Source organism: Parasteatoda tepidariorum, unplaced genomic scaffold, assembly GCF_043381705.1.
Source record: "Parasteatoda tepidariorum isolate YZ-2023 unplaced genomic scaffold, CAS_Ptep_4.0 HiC_scaffold_440, whole genome shotgun sequence".
Lineage (NCBI taxonomy): Eukaryota > Metazoa > Arthropoda > Arachnida > Araneae > Theridiidae > Parasteatoda > Parasteatoda tepidariorum.
This window is the reverse complement of record NW_027261764.1, coordinates 24579-42291: the sequence shown is the minus strand read 5'-3', so window position 1 is coordinate 42291 and position 17713 is coordinate 24579. Positions and strand designations below refer to the sequence as shown.

At 32.5% G+C, this 17713-nt stretch overlaps 2 protein-coding genes and 1 long non-coding RNA gene across 3 annotated transcripts; 1 reads left to right on the top strand and 2 right to left on the bottom strand.

Annotated features, from left to right (window-relative positions):
• Positions 1 to 1020: 1020 nt before the first annotated feature.
• On the bottom strand, positions 1021 to 1671 carry LOC122270358 (uncharacterized). Its single transcript, XM_043047388.1, has one exon. It carries the CDS (start codon positions 1669 to 1671, stop codon positions 1021 to 1023), a length of 651 nt encoding a protein of 216 aa, XP_042903322.1.
• A 9605-nt stretch (positions 1672 to 11276) lies between these two features.
• On the bottom strand, positions 11277 to 12920 carry LOC122270357 (uncharacterized). Its single transcript, XM_043047387.2, has one exon. The coding sequence runs from the start codon at positions 12918 to 12920 to the stop codon at positions 11277 to 11279; it is 1644 nt and encodes a 547-aa protein (XP_042903321.1).
• A 225-nt stretch (positions 12921 to 13145) lies between these two features.
• LOC107440686 (uncharacterized) lies at positions 13146 to 15626 on the top strand. Its single transcript, XR_006225749.2, has 4 exons — positions 13146 to 13337; positions 14310 to 14565; positions 15039 to 15098; positions 15502 to 15626. It is a non-coding gene; the product is annotated as an uncharacterized lncRNA (long non-coding RNA).
• Positions 15627 to 17713: the final 2087 nt, after the last annotated feature.

Sequence of the window (17713 nt, the reverse complement as noted above, 5' to 3'; positions counted from 1 at the left end):
CTTAAGATGCTCTACGATATGGAACTCAGTAGTAATTTACCCATCTTCCTGAAGAACTTTCTGATGAAATGGTATTTTCGTGTTAAACTGGGTTCTACGTTTTCAGACCTCTTCATTCAAGTCGAAGGTGCTCATTTCGAACGTATTACCACCTCATGTGTTTGGCTCACTTTATGTTGACGATTTAAATGTTTTCCGTTCTGGCTCTAATATGCGCGTTATTGAGCGTCAACTCCAGCTGGCTCTCAATAAGATTTCAAAATGGTGTGAGTAAAATGGCCACACACTTTCACCCACTAAAAGCTCTTGCATACATTTTTGTCAATTACGCAGTTTACACAATGATCCTGTTATTTCTATTCATAACGTTAATATACATACTGTTTCGAAAACAAAATATTTAGGCGTGATTTTTGACAACACACTCACTTTTCTGACCCATATTCTTTATCTTAGAAAACGTTGTGAAAAAACTTTAAATGTGTTACGTGTTCTCTCAATTATAAATAATTCACATAGACATTAACAGTTGACATAAATTTATTAGATACTAGATTAAATAATTAAGAAACAAATTAGCACACAGCCGGCACGCAGCTTGTTTGTAAACACACAGATCTACAAGCAGAGAGGCGTTGCCAAAACACAAAAATACAAAATAGGTAAACGATTACGATTAAAGGTTTTGATTATCATTTTAACACTTCCCCTAAATCAAAACACTACTAATAGCAATATTTGTCTTCTTAAGCACATTGAAAAGCAAAGATTACACAATAAAAACTTAAATAGTATATAGCACTATAAATATTAACATAAATACACAGATACACTTAATTAAGATTATGTATTCCAATTAAATTTCTGAGCTTTAGAAACCTGTCTTTCACTATAGGTTTAGTTAAGATATCAGCAATTTGCATATCACTATTACAATAATTAACATCTAGTTGTTTTGATTCATATTGTTCACGTATGAACTTATATCTGATGTCGATATGTTTGGTTCTGTGATGAAATTCAGGGTTTTTCACTAATCTCATAGCACTTTGGGTTGTTCATTTGTAGGACTGGTATTGTAGAAATACACTGTAATTCTCTTAAAAGATTACCTAACCAAATGGCCACCTTTGCAGCTTGACTAGCTGCAACAAATTCAGCTTCAGTAGTTGAAAGAGCAATGCAGTTTTGTCGTTGGCTCCTCCATGAAACAGCACCACCATTAGATAGGAAAATCATTCCTGAAGTGGATCTTCTCGAAAGAGGATCTCCTGCATAATCAGAGTTAGTATAACACTGAAGAGTAATCTGAGAATCTTTCTTACTTTGGAACAGAATCCCACATTTTTCAGTTCCTTTCAGGTAACGTTTAATTCTTTTGGTCATATTCCAGTGCACCTGCTGAGGCTTGTCTAAGACCTGAGATAACACTCCAATTGCATACGATATATCAGGCCTGGAAACAATTGCTAAGAACATCAAGCTATCAATAGCTTCACGATAAGGCACAACAGCTGGGAGGGGTTCTGATTGATCAGTGGTAATACTACCTTTTTCCATTGGAGTACTTACTGAATTGCACTCATTCATTTCAAACCTATTCAAAATTTTCTTACAGTAAGCTTCCTGGTGTATAAATATACCACCATCATCAAGGCATTCAATTTGCATACCTAGAAAGTAGTTGGCCTTACCAATCACAAAACTAGAATCACTTTTAAGTTTCTATAAGAATTGTTTTACAATACTTTCATCTAGCGATGCAATAATTCCATCATCAACATACACAATGAGATAAATTGATTTCTCATCATTAAAAAACAAACAGGGATCTGAGTTTGATTGTTTCAAACCACAATTCACAGCGAAACTTTTGAAGAATTCATTCCAAACTCTTGAAGCTTGCTTCAATCCATAAATGCTCTTGATCACTTATAACATGTAAATAAATTTTAAAAGCTGTCTCATTTTATAAACTTTTTTTCAATTTTTGTTCCAATCTTTCCTTAGTCCCTATTTCTTAAACAACTTTCTATGCGTTTATCTCTATACTTTTGGTGCAGCCCTTGGTGTTTAGAAGTAGTGTATGACCCATACTATGACGCACTTTTATTTTTAAGACTCGTATACAAAATAACAAACTTTAAAGATGCCAGACCTCTTTTTCATGAGGTTTCATAGGATATTAAAAATTAAAAAAATAACCATAAAAAATTACATATTTGATTCTAATAACTATATTTAATCTTAATAATTGGAAATCATAAAAAAAATCCAATTTTCTTATATAAAAAATCCTTATTGTGAATTTATTGCCATGTCAGGAAATAAAATAGTCATTTCTTTTGTTTCACAAGGTTAACTAAAATGATGATAAAGAAAATAACAGAAATAAATTATTTTATATCTCATCCATAAAAGTATATTCATATTTTCATCAACCATGTCTTCACTACGCTACGATACCTTTATCGTCACTACGATTAATTTCATTAAATTCTCTCTGAAAGTTCTATTTTTTTTTCGAACAAAATATTCTATTTCTACCTCTTCTAAATTTACAAGTATAGAATCACCAAATTTCATATTTACTTTTTCTCAATTATATCAGATTACATATCCTAGGCTTCAATTCCTTCAATTTTTGATTTCAGTGAATTGAATTTTTCCATTCATTTGAAAACGTTTTATTGAATATTTAAAAGCCGAAAGGTACAGTATTGAAATCTTCTGAAATTCGAAAAAAGTCTTTTTTATTCATTTCACTTACTTGAGAAGATCTGCCACTTTACATTTTAAACTGATTTATTTCTACATTTCAATAAACTGTTTCACCTGCAATTATTTTCATTCTTTCATTGAAAATTAGTGTTGTTTCACTTACGTAACTCATTTTACAGTTTTATCATTTACTCTACACGCATAATCTTTTAATGGCTCTAATATCCATATTTGTCTTTTAACTTCCTTGACATACGACCTGTTTGAACTGTATTGCTTCTGTCATCTATATAGAATACTATACCAATTGTATCATAATACTTTACTTTTTCACCCAATTTGTCGAGTATTTCATGCAACTTTCTATTAGCAGAACTAATTGTAAAGATTGATATGCATAAAATTGTATAAAAATTGTTTTTAATGCATTCATCTTCATAGTTATAAAACATTTCTGTGCAAACATGGGTCGTAGAAATGATTTTAAATCTTTAATTTCCCCATCAAGTATTATTTTATAAAAATCTTCTAATTCTATAAAATTTTTATTTTAAACACATTTTCTTTCTGTCCAAAGTTGCCCCATGCTATAAAGAAACAAAACTAACATAAATCTTTAACCTGGTTTTTTTCCCAATGTATCAAATTCTATATACATCTTTAACAGTTTTCTTGTAGTGTTTAGCACAGTGTTTCCCAACCTTTTTTGTACCATGCTCCACCTAAGTCTTTCTAAAATTCTTATGCCCCCCTATGTAACATATACATAATTTTTAATATTAAAAAATCGAATTGTTCACTTAAGAAACTTAGGAAATTGTTAGCGAAACAAAGTAAGTAAATTTTCAGAACATATAATGAAGAACTAAAATTCAAATTCGAAATAATTTTAATAAATATTTTTCTATAATAATTTAATATTTTAATTAAGTGAGATTCTTGCCCTTGATGCTTGCTGCACGTAGATTTTTATCTTAGGTTCCAATTTGGTTAGCCTCAGTCTCAAGTCTCCCCATTGTGTTATATCTAGACGATTTTTTTTACCAATAAAATTATTTACAGCACTAAATCCACATTCAGCTAAATATGAGGAGGGAATCGGTAACAATAGTTTTCTTGCACATTTTAAATCAGAATATCTTTCTTTTAAATCAGCCGATAGAATTTTCAGATGATAGACAGTAACAAGTAAAGGGGTATCATTTACTTCACATTTTTGGAGTCAATTAAACTGTTCTAAGTTTTTGTTGTTAATATATGTCTGACACAACTCAATAAGGGTAATGAAACCAAATATCTTCACTTTTGCATCAACAAGGTTTTATTTGTTCCTTGAAGTTTCTTATTTAATATATTCAGTTTTTCAAAGATATTGACTAAATAACTCACAAATGCTTTACCATCGACTGTAAACAGATACTTCATTCCAGGTTTGTCACTTAAAAAATCCCTCAGTCACATAATACCGCAATTATTGACCGCAATTATTTAAGAATTTGCTCTTTTCTTTCGATTTTGTCACCGAAATCTCGCATTGCATTTAAATGGTCCAGAGCAAAAGGTTTAAACTCATGTCGAGTCCATTTTTGAATTGCCCCCCTTTGCAATTAAATTGGCCCCCGGTGGGGCGTGGGCCCCACGTTGGGAAACACTGGTTTAGCATTTAATTCGTATTATTTGCTAGTTTCAAAGTCTCTATATTCTTTGAGTTTATCATTCATTTCTAATTTTGCTTTTAAAAGCCTAACATAATTTATTTCAATAGCTTATTTGATTTCTTTTCAGAATGCAATACTTATGAAATATTCCAACATTTCAAAATTCCTTTCGATAGCTAATTTCACTTCTTCAGTTTCCTGTGTTTCTACGAAACCTATTTCAATATCGTAATGATATTGAATTTCCTATTTCATATCATATACATTTTTTCCTTTCGATTGTACTACTAAAATGTTTACTGTAAATTGTTTTAGATCGAGATTCACTTAAACTAACTATTAATTTTCCTTCCTTGTATGGTTATACAGGAAGATATAATTTTCTAGACTATAATACTGTAAATTATATTTATACGTGACAAATTTCATTGGGTTTTTATAAGATGACTATGAATAGTCATCAAAATATATAATAACAGTATACGATATAAAGAACATAAATCTATTTATCTTTCTCTTTATTATTCATTTCATATTTCAGTTTTGTAAGTCCATGAAGATTCTTTAGGTTTCAATGGTTCTACAACATCTCTTTTCTTTCTCCGTTTAAATGCATTTATTACTATTTTTATTATTACGAGAAAACCATTTCTTAAATTAGTTTTTGTGTCCTATTGTAGAAATATTTCATGCATGTATTTATTTGAAAATTCATTGTTGATTTTCTACGGCATCTCTTAGAATACTTTAGAATCTTTTAGAATACCTAAGACCTCTAAGGTGTTACAAGTGCAACCGCTTCGGACACATGGCACGAGACTGTATTAAGGAGGAATTCTGCGCAAATTGCGGCGGAGAAGGGCACAAGAGAAATAACTGCAAAAATAAGAGCAAATGCGTAAACTGTGAGGAAGCAAACCGAAGACTCGGTTTAAAGCTCAATGTAAATCACTCAGCAAACCAAAGAACTTGCCCATCGTTCCAAAGAGCAATTGCAGTCCTCAGACATCACATCAAATATTGACCCAATCTTTGTGAGCCGTTTTATGGCGTCCTCCATCCCTTCCTGGGGTGCTAATGCTTGTAATTGATTTTAATTTAATTTAATGTTGTTTGTTTGATCACCGAGTTGGTGGTCCATTTGTTATAATGTGTTTTATAATAAAATTGTTGAGGTTTTTGGAACCTTCCAGTCAGAGGATGCCTCGTTGGGTCGTGGCGTGGCGGTCGTCTCTCGGTGCCACACTTTTAGTGAGTCGTTTGCAGCCGAACATGGCACCACCGCACCCGTCTCGGGCTTGTCCCTTCGGCCTCCTCTGTCCGTCGAACGACAGGGTTGCTTTTGTCGGGCGTGCCTCGGGGCCATGGAACCTTGTGTCCATGCACCGCTGGGTCCACCGGACGATTCGAGGGTTCACCAACGATGGTTATCAGTCTTCCCGGATGCCTCCTTTCGGAGGCGAGTCGGGGTCAAGCTTCGCTTCTACGGCATCTCTTACTTTCAGCCAGTGACATCTATGAAGTTGATAGATGGTGTTTTCATAAAAACCATCTATTTTCTAATATATTTCACTTAACTTTTTTTCCCCGAAACTAATAAATTGAATTGAATTGTATGTAGGGTTGAATGGCACAAACTCCACAAAAGGGCTTGCTGTGCCAAACGAACGGTTTTAAAATAAATCTTAAAGTAAAATGCTTACTACAAATTTTTCTGACTAAAATCACATGGAGTTTATAAAACTAAACAAGACGAAACTTACTGTTCAAAAGAGAATAAAATCAGATAAAATGAAAATATAGTAAAACATCATAAGCCAGTTGCATTCGAAACAAATCAAAGCATGTTGTATACTTATATCGTATAGTTTCGATAAATAACCTAACCAAGCACCCGATATTTTTGAAAAATATCTTCAATAGCAATTGTTACATATTTGAGACTGTTAATGGCCATAAATATACTTGTAGAACAAAAACACATAAAGAAAATAAAAATAATCTCAATCCCTCTTTTCTTTCAACATATACTTTTGATCAGTAACATTTAACAGTTTTTTATGAAAGTAAAATGTACTACAGTTTCATAACCTTTTCTGAATCGAAGTGGATGTAGGGCCACAAGGTCCAAAAGAGGCTCATAACCTTTGTTAAATTTTTCTTAATGTGAAATTTAGTTGAATCTACACATCTTTTATAATTACCAATTACTTCCATAAACATTAACACTAGGTTTACAGGACGCGTCATTTTGACGGATTTCGAGTTTTGTAAGGAAAATTACAAAACACATTTGAATTTTTTTTTTAATCTCTTGCAATGACTTTTATCCAATGATCGAGGTAAGTATATATTGAAGTCTATTTTCTTCAAAAGCGTTGAAATATTGAAACTCTCTTTGGGGTATACCTATCTCTACGGATATGAGCCAATTTCACACGATCGTAATTTAGACAAAATTGTGAGTAACATGCAAACATCACATTAATAATAAATAGGAATGTACCCACAATACTCCGATCCGTTATCCGATATCGTTATCTCAAATGAAACAAGCGAAAAACAACTGTTGCCGATAAGCAATAATAGAAAGAAGAAACGCAGAATGTCAATTGATGTCAGAGTGTCAGATTTTGAAGGTTTCATTTGCTTAGTTCGAGTATTGAAAAATAAAATACTAGAATATTTCATAAATATATATCTCATATTTTTCTTATAATATATAATTGCACTGCTTTCTAACAGCAGAGATGCCAACTGCTCCGGACACGCCAAAATAATTAAAGAAAACGGTAGATAACTACTAAGTAAATTTCGCAAATATAAAGTGGCGAATTATATAAGCCTACAAATTATTTAGAAATAGTGGTGGATAAAAATCTACTAAATTGAATTTATTAAATATGTATTCGTATATACATATGTATTCGTTCATGCGTCAAATTGACGCGTTTTCTTAGAGATAGGTATATAAGAAACGTCCGTAAACCTAGTGTTAATTTGTTTCCTTGATAAACAGTAAACACACATTTAACGAGAAATAAAATATTTTTAATTGGTGATGGCATTCACAAAAATTTTATGTTTTATTTTTCGAATAAAGGTTTTTACTCAATGATTTAGTTCGTTTTTTACCCTTTGACATTACTTTTATCATGTGTGAAGAGCGATATAGCCTAATATGACTCTTGCACTAAGTGACAAAAAGCCTTACCGTAATAAGTGAAGCCCCTATAAACATTATTTTTGTTATTCTCTAGCTACTCCACAGATTCTCAACCTTTTTAATGCCTCCCTTTAGTAGCAGAAAAAAAAAATTTCAACGTTTGTGAAAGTTACTTAGACTATGGAGACGGAGTAGGTGCAGTGAATTATAAGAGGTAACATTTTAAAAAATTTTCTTACTCCTTAAATTCATTTTTGTTTTTTAAAATTACTGTGCATGTTAACTGCCCATACAGCAAATCTTGTCCTAAACACAACCCAAAACATTCCGAACACTCCTGGAACAGTTATATCCGCAGAGTGTCAGAAGAAAAGAATTTCGCAGGAAATCACAAATAAGACAGCAATAGGACAAGCCTTGCAGAGGAGTGTTTTAGGAATCATGTAGGATCATCGTTCAGCGCATGCGTGTTAACTTGAACTTTACCGTTAGTGTTATTTCGCTTACCCAGTAAAAAAAAAATTCTGCAACTGCTAGTGAAATCTTAATAAGGTATTTATAAGCTCAAATATCTTTATTAGTTTCTTTTTTGTTTATCTTTCCTTTTTTGTAATCTATTGATTTCTAAGTGTGCTTGAATCCCATGATTATCTTTAATATCTCAATTGCAATTTAAATGGTTACATGCGTGGTTATTTAATTTTTTCATAATAATTGTGGAAGCTTTATTTTTATTATAGCGTGAGGCAAATTTAATCTGTTCTGATAATTCATTCTTTCTATTGATTTCGTTTTCTTTCTTTACTTTCAACTTGTTATTTGGCGCGTTTTTTTGGTAACCCTAAATAAATCATTTCTTCTAATTACAGATAAAATGACATTTTAAATTTATTTCAATGTTGCTATTCGTCTTCAATATTTAGTATATTGTTATTTTACTTTTTTCTACATAATTGTTTCTTTAAATTAAGTGTATTGGGATTTTTAAAATTAGAGATACGTAGCCAATTTGGTAACCAGGCAAAAGGGTTGCTGTTTTTTTTTGTCCTAGATTGAGTAAGTTCGATACGATTCAATCCTATCCATCCATCTGTTTATAAATTTCTACGTGGTTTCTGCAGTTAATGTTTTTTTAAAATTAATATGGCTCCAATAAAGATAAATAAATATTCTAGGCAACATTTAAATCGAAAGATTAAAGAAAGTGTAGATTGCGAAATAAGATTGCTTCAAGAAGCTTCTGGTGATTTGTATTCTGTAAATCAAAATCCATCTGTAAGTTCTGGAAAGCTTGAACTACAAAAATTTGAAAGTTCGGACTGTGATATAATAGCTTCTGATGATGAAATAAATGAAGATTCTGGCTCCAAAACTGATTCTGAAAGTTCTGACTACATTGAGAAAAACACCATTTGTGCCAATGCAAGGAATGAGACTTTTAGTGGAGAGTTTAAAGAGATAATACTTCGCCACCGTCTAGAGAATAATGCTATCACTGATTTGTTGAAGCTATTCAATCGTCATAATGTGGATAAGCTCCCTAGAGATACTCGGACATTTCTAAAAACGCCACGTAGTACCAAGATTAAAAGTATAAATGGTGGAGACTATACACATCTTTGTGTTGAAAATGGTTTATCCTATATATTTGCAAAAAAATTAGATGTTAGCAAAATTTGCAGAATCAATTTATTTGCAAATGTAGATGGATTACCCATTTCCAAAAGTGGATCTAGTCAGATTTGGCCCATTCTCATTAAAGTATGTTTTGAAATTTTTTCTGATATTTTTACAGCTGGGATATTTTATGGCAAACAAAAGCCAAATGAGTTCATCAAACCATTCGTTGATGAAATAAAAAAATTTTGTAAAGATGGTTTGAATAGCCAAGGCAAATCAATAAATATTGCTTTAGAGGGTCTCATTTGTGACACTCCAGCCCGAGCCTTTATTATGAATACGAAAGGTCGTAATGGGTATTCTTGTTGCCCAAATGTATGATCGAAGGGGAGGTTATTAATGGAAGAGTTGCTTTTCTGGGAGAAAATTGGCCTCTTAGAACGAATGAATCATTTCGAGCTTATCTGGATGATGAATTTCATAATTCATACACTTATTTTGATCATCTTGACCACTTTAATTTAGTTACCCAGGTACCTTTTGATTATATGCACATGGTATGCCTTGGTGTAGTTCGAAAGCTTCTTAACTTTTGGTTAAAAGGAGATTTATCTTGCCGTTTTTACCTTCAAGGAAGGTAAATGAAATTTCATCTGCTCTCGAAAGCTTAAGAGCTCAACTACCAGCTGAATTTCCTCGTAAGCCGAGATCATTGAAGGAAATAGATCGGTGGAAGGCAACAGAGTTTCGGCAATTTATTTTATATACAGGCCCGGTCAATTTGCATGGTATCCTAATGTTTATTTAAATTTTATGTCGTTACATACTGCAGTTTTGATTTTGTGCCATAATTCTCTAAGTTCCATGCTGAATTCTTATGCAGAATCTTTATTGAAATCATTTATCGAAACATTCATTAAAATATATGGCGAAGAATTTGTGTCATTTAATGTTCATGGATTGATCCATTTGCCTTCAGACGTTAAAAGATTTGGATGCTTGGACAAGTTCAGTGCCTTTCCTTTTGAAAGTTATCTCCACAAATTGAAAAAAACTTTTTAGACCATTGCAACAGTTACATAGAAGAATAGCAGAGCTCACTTTGAGTAGTGTAGAAATTTCTTCTGCAACTTATTTTAAATTAATTAAAGAACGAAAAGAAGGGATTACTACTAACATTTGCCGTGGACCGCATTATTCAGAGATAATCCTGAAAGGTTCAAAACTGCAAAATAAAAGGCCAAACAATTGTTGTATGCTAAATGACGGTTTCATCGTGCTTATCGAAAATTTCAGCTTTTCTCGTGATAAGAATCTTTATGTTGTTGGGCGTCAGTACGATTCCAAAAGAGACTTTTATACAATTCCATGTAATTCTTCTCTTTTGAACATTTTTTTTTGGTTGATTCGTTATCGTGCATAAAATCTTGGCACATTAATGAAATTAAAGTTAAATGTTGTTTATTTCATTATCGTCAAAAAGATATTGTTTTTCCCATATTGCATTTAACTTAGAATTTTTATTATTAGTTTTTGTAAATAAGTTATATTTCATTATTTTGTGTTAAATGTATATATATTTGGATCAGTGAAAAAAATTTAAAGTTTTTATCTGCCCCCAAATTTTAATTCCTTTAAATGAAAGTTGAAATTCTATAAATTGTAATCTTTAAGAAAAAATTTTTTATCTAGACTAGATGTTTCATTCATTTTTTTCTGATATTTAGTTGTTTTACAAGACAAAATTTCAATTAGCAATTTTAAATATCAAATATTTATAAAATCCAGAGTGCTAAGCTTCTTTGTTTTGTATTAATTGCATTTTTATATATTTATATGAGTTATATGTGTTTTTTAATTCAAGTAAGAATTTAACTGTAGTTATTAAATTTAAATTATTTTATTCTTAAATTGATTGATTGATTGAATGTAGGGTTTAATGGCACAAAGTCCAAAAAAGGACATGCTGCGCCAAACAAACGGTTTTAAAATAAGGTAAATGTATAATACAAATTTTCCTCATCAAAAGTCACACGGAATTAATAAAACTAGATACAACGTGACAGAGGTATTTCAAAAGTGAGTAAAAGTAGATAAAAAGGATAAAACAGTTATATACAAGATAAAAGACCAATCGCGCGTAGAAACGCAAAAATGTTAGGATGATGGGAGTCACCTAACAAATCCTGCAGAGTTAAAATAGAACTACCAAAAAAGGTTAGTCGATGACGGTTAAAACATGGGCAGATGATTAAAATATGGTGAATAGTTAGTAAAACTTTACAGGTGTTGCATTGGGGTGGAGGTTCCCCAAATAACAAATGTAAGTGTGTCAGCCGAGTGTGGCCGATTCGGAGACGATTTAACTTTACATCTGCATGTCGCAGACTCAATACAGGATAAGGGTTAAAATCTGTTTTTATTGAGTGCAACTTGTTATAAATCTTTAGATCCCATTGTTGTTGCCAAACAGATGTGATGAACTGTCGAATATAAGTTTTTGTGTCCGAGAAAGGTATAGATAGAGTTAAGACAGAGGTAGCAGATCGTGCAGCCGAATCAGCTAAGTCGTTCCCAGGTATACCGACGTGACTCGGTATCCAACAGAGTAAAATATGAAATCTATTTTTGTGGAGGGTTATCAACAAGTGATTAATAAAACATAAAATCGGGTGAGTGTCACTGTTAAAATTTTCCAACTGCCTCAAAACACTCATACTGTCGGAGTATATGCAATATTTCCTTGTAGAGCGAGTGGAAATCAGCCGCAGTGCCAAGAGAATGGCAGCAGCTTCAGCAGTAAAGACGGAGCAAATACTTGGGATTCTGTAGCTATAGGTATCATCAGCTATAATGACGCCACAGCCCACATAACCCGCAGATTTTGATCCGTCAGTAAACACAGGTACATACTCTGAATATTGATGACGATGAGAAATGAATAGTTGCTGGAAGATAATGGGTGCAACATTAGATTTATTATACATCATAAAAGGGGAATAAAATTGATATGGTATAATGTTCCATGGAGGTATGAGAAGATGATCCACTGATTGCGATGGTGATTTGCAAATGTCAAAAGTTTGAATGAGTAAACGCATGCGAGCATGAAATGGACGGACGTGAGAAGATCTAGCTGCATATAATCTCTCCAAGCTTGATGAAATTACATAATGCTTTAGTGGATGATATCTAGAGGACATGATACGAAAGTAATAACTGAGAGATAGCTTCATGCGATGTAAATCTAATGGTATTTGATTGCAGACAACGTATAAACTTTCAACGGGAGATGTACGAAAAGCTCCCGAACAAATGCGAAGAGCTGAATGGTGTACGGTATCTAAGATACGTAGATTGGAGGCGGTTGCAGAGCCATAAACTGCACATGCATAGTCAAGGCGTGAAAGTATCAGCGCTTGATATATGCGTAGCAGGGCTAGGCGATCAGCTCCCCAAAATGTATTACACAGTACACGCAAAATGTTCAGTTTCTGTTCGCATTGTTTACGTAATAGCCTGATATGAGGTATAAAAGTTAGTTTATTGTCGAAAATGACTCCTAAAAATTTCGTGTGTGGCACGACTGGTATATTAATGTTTCGAATGGAGATGTCAGGGTCATTATGAATCGAGCGTTTACGGCAGAAATGGATACAGCAACTTTTAGATGGCGAAAGAGTGTGACCATTCTGATCACACCAGTCTAAGATCTTGTTCACAGCTAATTGCAGTTGTCGCTCGATGACTCTCATGTCGGATTCTTAAATAATAGTTGTATTATAATTGGTTATTTCTTAGTTTGTTATGTATAGAGTTACTTATGTATGTATTTTCTTTTGAATGCACACAATTTTTTTAAAATTGTATGCATTGTCTTGATTAAATTGACTGTATTGTCTTGATTAGATTTTTTCTACTTGTAAATTTGCATTAGATGTTCTACTTATAAAATGAAATATTTTGTGCCACGTCTATAGATAAAATGTATGCAATTGTAACATTTGAGGTTGGAGCTTGCGAGCTTATTCCGAAATCATGGATTCATTGACAAAAATGTTTTTGGCCACCTTCTGCAACTAAGTCAGATGTACTGTCAAAGTTCATAAAATGTCTTGTGTCCCCAACAGAGGATTGGCAGCTGCATTCAATTGTAGTTTTAGGCAGTGCAAGTGAGTTATTTTACAATTATTTTAATTAATTTAGTATTAACGAGCTTAGTATTAGAGCCACAAAAAATGACATTTCATTTGCTGCAATGAATTCAGTTTTTCTCCTTACATGATTGATTGTTCAAAATCTGTCTTAAAATTAATAAAAAGTTGCAAAGTTAATTAGCTATTATATTAAATTTAATCAGGCTATCGATTTTAACTGCTAAAAACAATTACATTGTTTTCACTATCTCAATAATTCATATTTTCTTAAAAATAATTCTTGAATTATATTTATGTTGATAACATATTTTAGTTAAATTTAATATTTAAAAGAATCATATGAAAACGATCAAAATGTCTATATGTGTAACTAATTTTATACAGAATAGTGTCTACATTTTGTCATTTTAATTTCATTATTTCAAAAGCAGTTATTAGAATTTCTTCTGCTTATTGCTTAGTTTCATATCTTAACCATTTCCTGATCATATGTGTCACCTTTGGCTTTTTGCTTACACACCCACAAATTAATGAATAAGTGAGCTAAAACAGTACTTAGGAAAACTCTTCAAAAAACGGTTTTCAATATCAGTAATGGAAATAAAAAATTATTTTATGTTTACTTTAAAATTTAGATGTTTCACTTTTGTATTTACTTTATTTTACTTTTATTCGTAATCATAAATTAAGGCATTACTTAGTTGCTTTTTTATTTACTTTACTTTAAAATTATTAATAACATTTATTATATTTTATTATTATGCTTGAATTAGTTTAACTTTTAAACATAAAGAGTTTTTACCCACAAAAAATAAAAAAATGTTGCACAATAGTTAAAACTTGCACGTACAAGCTCATTAAAATTCTTTAAATGGTAGCATATTTATTTAACTACGTTATTTCAGTATTGACTCATTAATTTTTTCTCCTACATTTTAATATTTCAAGAAGTACTTTTTTTTAAAAAAAAATTTTTCTTTTTAATAGAATCATATGAGGAAGGAAGAAGAAAAACGATCTTTCTTCGGATCCTACGGATTATGGGAGAGGCAAGAGAAAAATTAAATTTCTCGACAATGATTCTTCGGATTCTCCATCGGATGACACATCGGATGCTTCCTCCTGTACTGTGAGAATTGAATTCTAATAGTCTAACTTTTGAATGAAAGGCCACCATCTTTGGATGTGATAAATTTTCCCTCAACGTCATCTTTGACTTTCACAGGAAAAGAATATTTGCAAGGTGATTATTTATAAAATTAATAAAACTTTGAAATGCAGCTGTTCAAAGTAACCAGGGTCTTAAAAAGTATAGATAGACCTTGAATTAATTGTTCTTCCTCATTTTAATTACTTAATTTAATAGAGGTAGATTTATTACCTAATTTAATAGTGGTAGAGTTATTACTTATTTAAAAACTTTAAAAGCTTAAAATTTACAAATTATAAATAACAATCCTCGCTTGTCAATTGCTCAAAAACAGGCACCCATTTTCAAGACATGCCATATATGAATAAGAAGAAAACTTAAAGAAATAATGAGAACACTTTTTCATTCATTTTTAGTATTCTTATTTGGTTTTTAAGTAGATTTATTGATTTAGCATTATTTCTTTTCTTATATGCATGGGTAAATACATTTTAACTTGAAATATCTCTTTCACATATTTCAGTCTAAGAAGTAATATATAGTAAGTTAATATTGTCTTTTTTCAGGTTCTGAAGTTCGACATTCACAGTCATCCCTAATGACCAAAAAATCTGCTAACTCTTCTGGTAAGTTATTGAATCTGTACGGAGAATTTTTTTTCACTAAGTTTAAAGTTCAGGTAAATATATTTGTCATCATTCGCCTCTTGCTATGTGAAGCTGTTTTATATATATGTGTTGATATTTTAATTCTTAGTTTACTTTTTTTATTTATTTAGAATTAAAACTTCTGGTATGCAAATGTTTCATAATATGTATTTCTAAATGTTTCATAACATGTATTTTTTGATGGGGTTTAAAAAAATATTCAATGATTTTTAAGATAAAATATTTGGTGATTAAAAGGCATATGAAACTTAATTGTAGTTGATCTACATATTTTCTCCATTATTAAATGTTCGTTAACATTTTTATCTGATAATTGTGTTTAAAACTTTGAATTAATATTTAAATATTTGTCTTTTTCTAGATTTTCCAAGACCTCGTTCTTTTACAAGGACTGATGTTTTTAACTCATCTTGGTAAGTTCTATTTTGTGTCTTCTTAAGAATTCTTCCATAGCAAAAAGTTAGTTGCTCTAATACACAATAAAAATAATACCACATTTTATAAAATTCCTATCCTTGGCCTAAAATGAGTTAAATCAAGAAATTGGTTTGCATATCATCATGTATTAACCAAACAATTTATTAATTTTTAGATTCTCCTAGACCTCAATCATCAAGAATGTCTGATGTTCCTTTTAACCTTCCTGGTAAGTTTTACACTGGTGTGCAAAACTTAAGCAACAAGTGCGTTTTGAGTCATAACTCTACAAGAAATCATCCGATTGACATGAAATTTGAATATGATGTACATTATTTTGTACTTAAACGATGGTAAAATAATAATGGCGCAGAAATGAATATAAAGCTTAAAGTAGGGTATGGAACAAAAAAAGGCTTTATTTCACATATAGTGGCGTTACACATGATTGCCTGAAGAAGCGTAAGTACAACTGGCAGATGTTCCCTGGTATGGGATATGCCCTCCCCTTACTGTAATTGTTGCTTGACATCGTCTCTCCATGCTAAGCACCAGATTATCCAGGAGTTCTTGGGGTAAACGTCTCCATTCCTCCTTTAACGCATCTTTCAGCTGATGGGTGTTACCAGGAGGATACTGTCGTGTCGCAAGACGTCTCCCTAATGCATCCCACACATGCTCTATGGGATTTAGATCTGGAGAGTAAGCTGGCCAATCCATTCGTGTGATATCTTCACTTTCCAGTAGCTCTTGAACATTAGCAGTACGGTGTGGCCGGGCATTGTCATCCATAAAAATGAAGTCTGGTCCAATGGCCCCTCGGAACAGACGCACATGGGGTAGGATTACCTCATTGCAGTAGCGGTCTCCAGTTACAGAACCTCGGTCGAAGATCTGAAGCTCAGTCCGCCCGTTCAACATAATGCCACCCCAGACGACAACTCCAGGACCACCGTAACGATCTCTTTCCGCGATGTTATTGGGATGAAATCGAGCTCCAACCTCTCTCCAGATCAACTGACGTTGAGAATCGCTTGTAGCACTAAAACGACTCTCATCTGTGAAGAGGACGTGACTCCATTGATGAGGTGTCCAGGTTTCGTGTTCTCTGCGCCACTCTAAACGATGCCGCCGATGGCTAACTTTTGAAGGTATGCAACGTTCAGGACGTCTAGCAAATAAGCCACCTTCGCGAAGGCGTCTGGCCACTGTAAATCTTGATACTTGTCGTCCTGTGGCTGTGCACAGTTGCTGAGATATGGCGCTCGCTGACTGAAAACGGTTTCTTTTCGCCTGGAGGACAATGTAACGGTCATCTCTTGGTGTTGTTTTCCTTGGAAGGCTACCACCAACCTTCCGAACAGCTGTACCAGTAGTTTTAAAGGCATTCCAAGCACGAGAAACAACACTTTTGTTGATCCCGAACTCTTCGGCGACACTGGTCACACTACGCCCCTCCTCAAGCTTCCCAATCATTCTTCCTCGAGTAAAGTCGTCTAAATGATTTCTTGAAGACATGTTTCACAAAACAAATCACTTGCAATTGCAGCGAATGTCTTTAACTACGATGCTCTTCATCCTTTTATCACAGCTTTGACTTGCACGCGCCAACCCACAAGGTTTACGTACACTTACATCACCTACGACGCTTTATTTCTAAAATTTCCATGCAAATAATCTTTCTACTAAATTATGTGCATATTATAATGCAATTTCATGGCTATCTTATACTTTGTTGGGGAGCTGTGGTCGAAAAAACACTTGTTGCTCAAGTTTTGCACACCAGTGTATTTTGTTTATAGTCTTCCATAATGAATGTTTCAGTAATGACTTGGCAGTGCAAGAAAATTGGATGCAAAATAAAGTAATTTAAAAAAAGATGGGACCGATTGGTCATTTAATTTTAGCTGCCGCTTTTTTTTATCTCTCCATTGACTCGCTTCATTGTGAGTAGTTATTTTCAGGTTTATCTGCTTAAAATTATTTTGCTTTTAATGTACAAGTTTTTAATGAAAATTAAATCGAAATATTTCAAACGTTCCTATTAATTAGTCATTGCTCTGTATGTAATTTTTAGGTATATATATTTTTTAAACAGATTGATTGATTGTTGCACTAAATTTGCATCATACTTTTAATAACAAATGAAGACTTAA

Excerpts from the sequence above, each read along its gene's own strand:
- LOC122270358 (XM_043047388.1), bottom strand. The coding sequence starts at position 1,671 with ATGCAAATTGAATGCCTTGATGATGGTGGTATATTTATACACCAGGAA.
- LOC122270357 (XM_043047387.2), bottom strand. The coding sequence starts at position 12,920 with ATGAGAGTCATCGAGCGACAACTGCAATTAGCTGTGAACAAGATCTTA.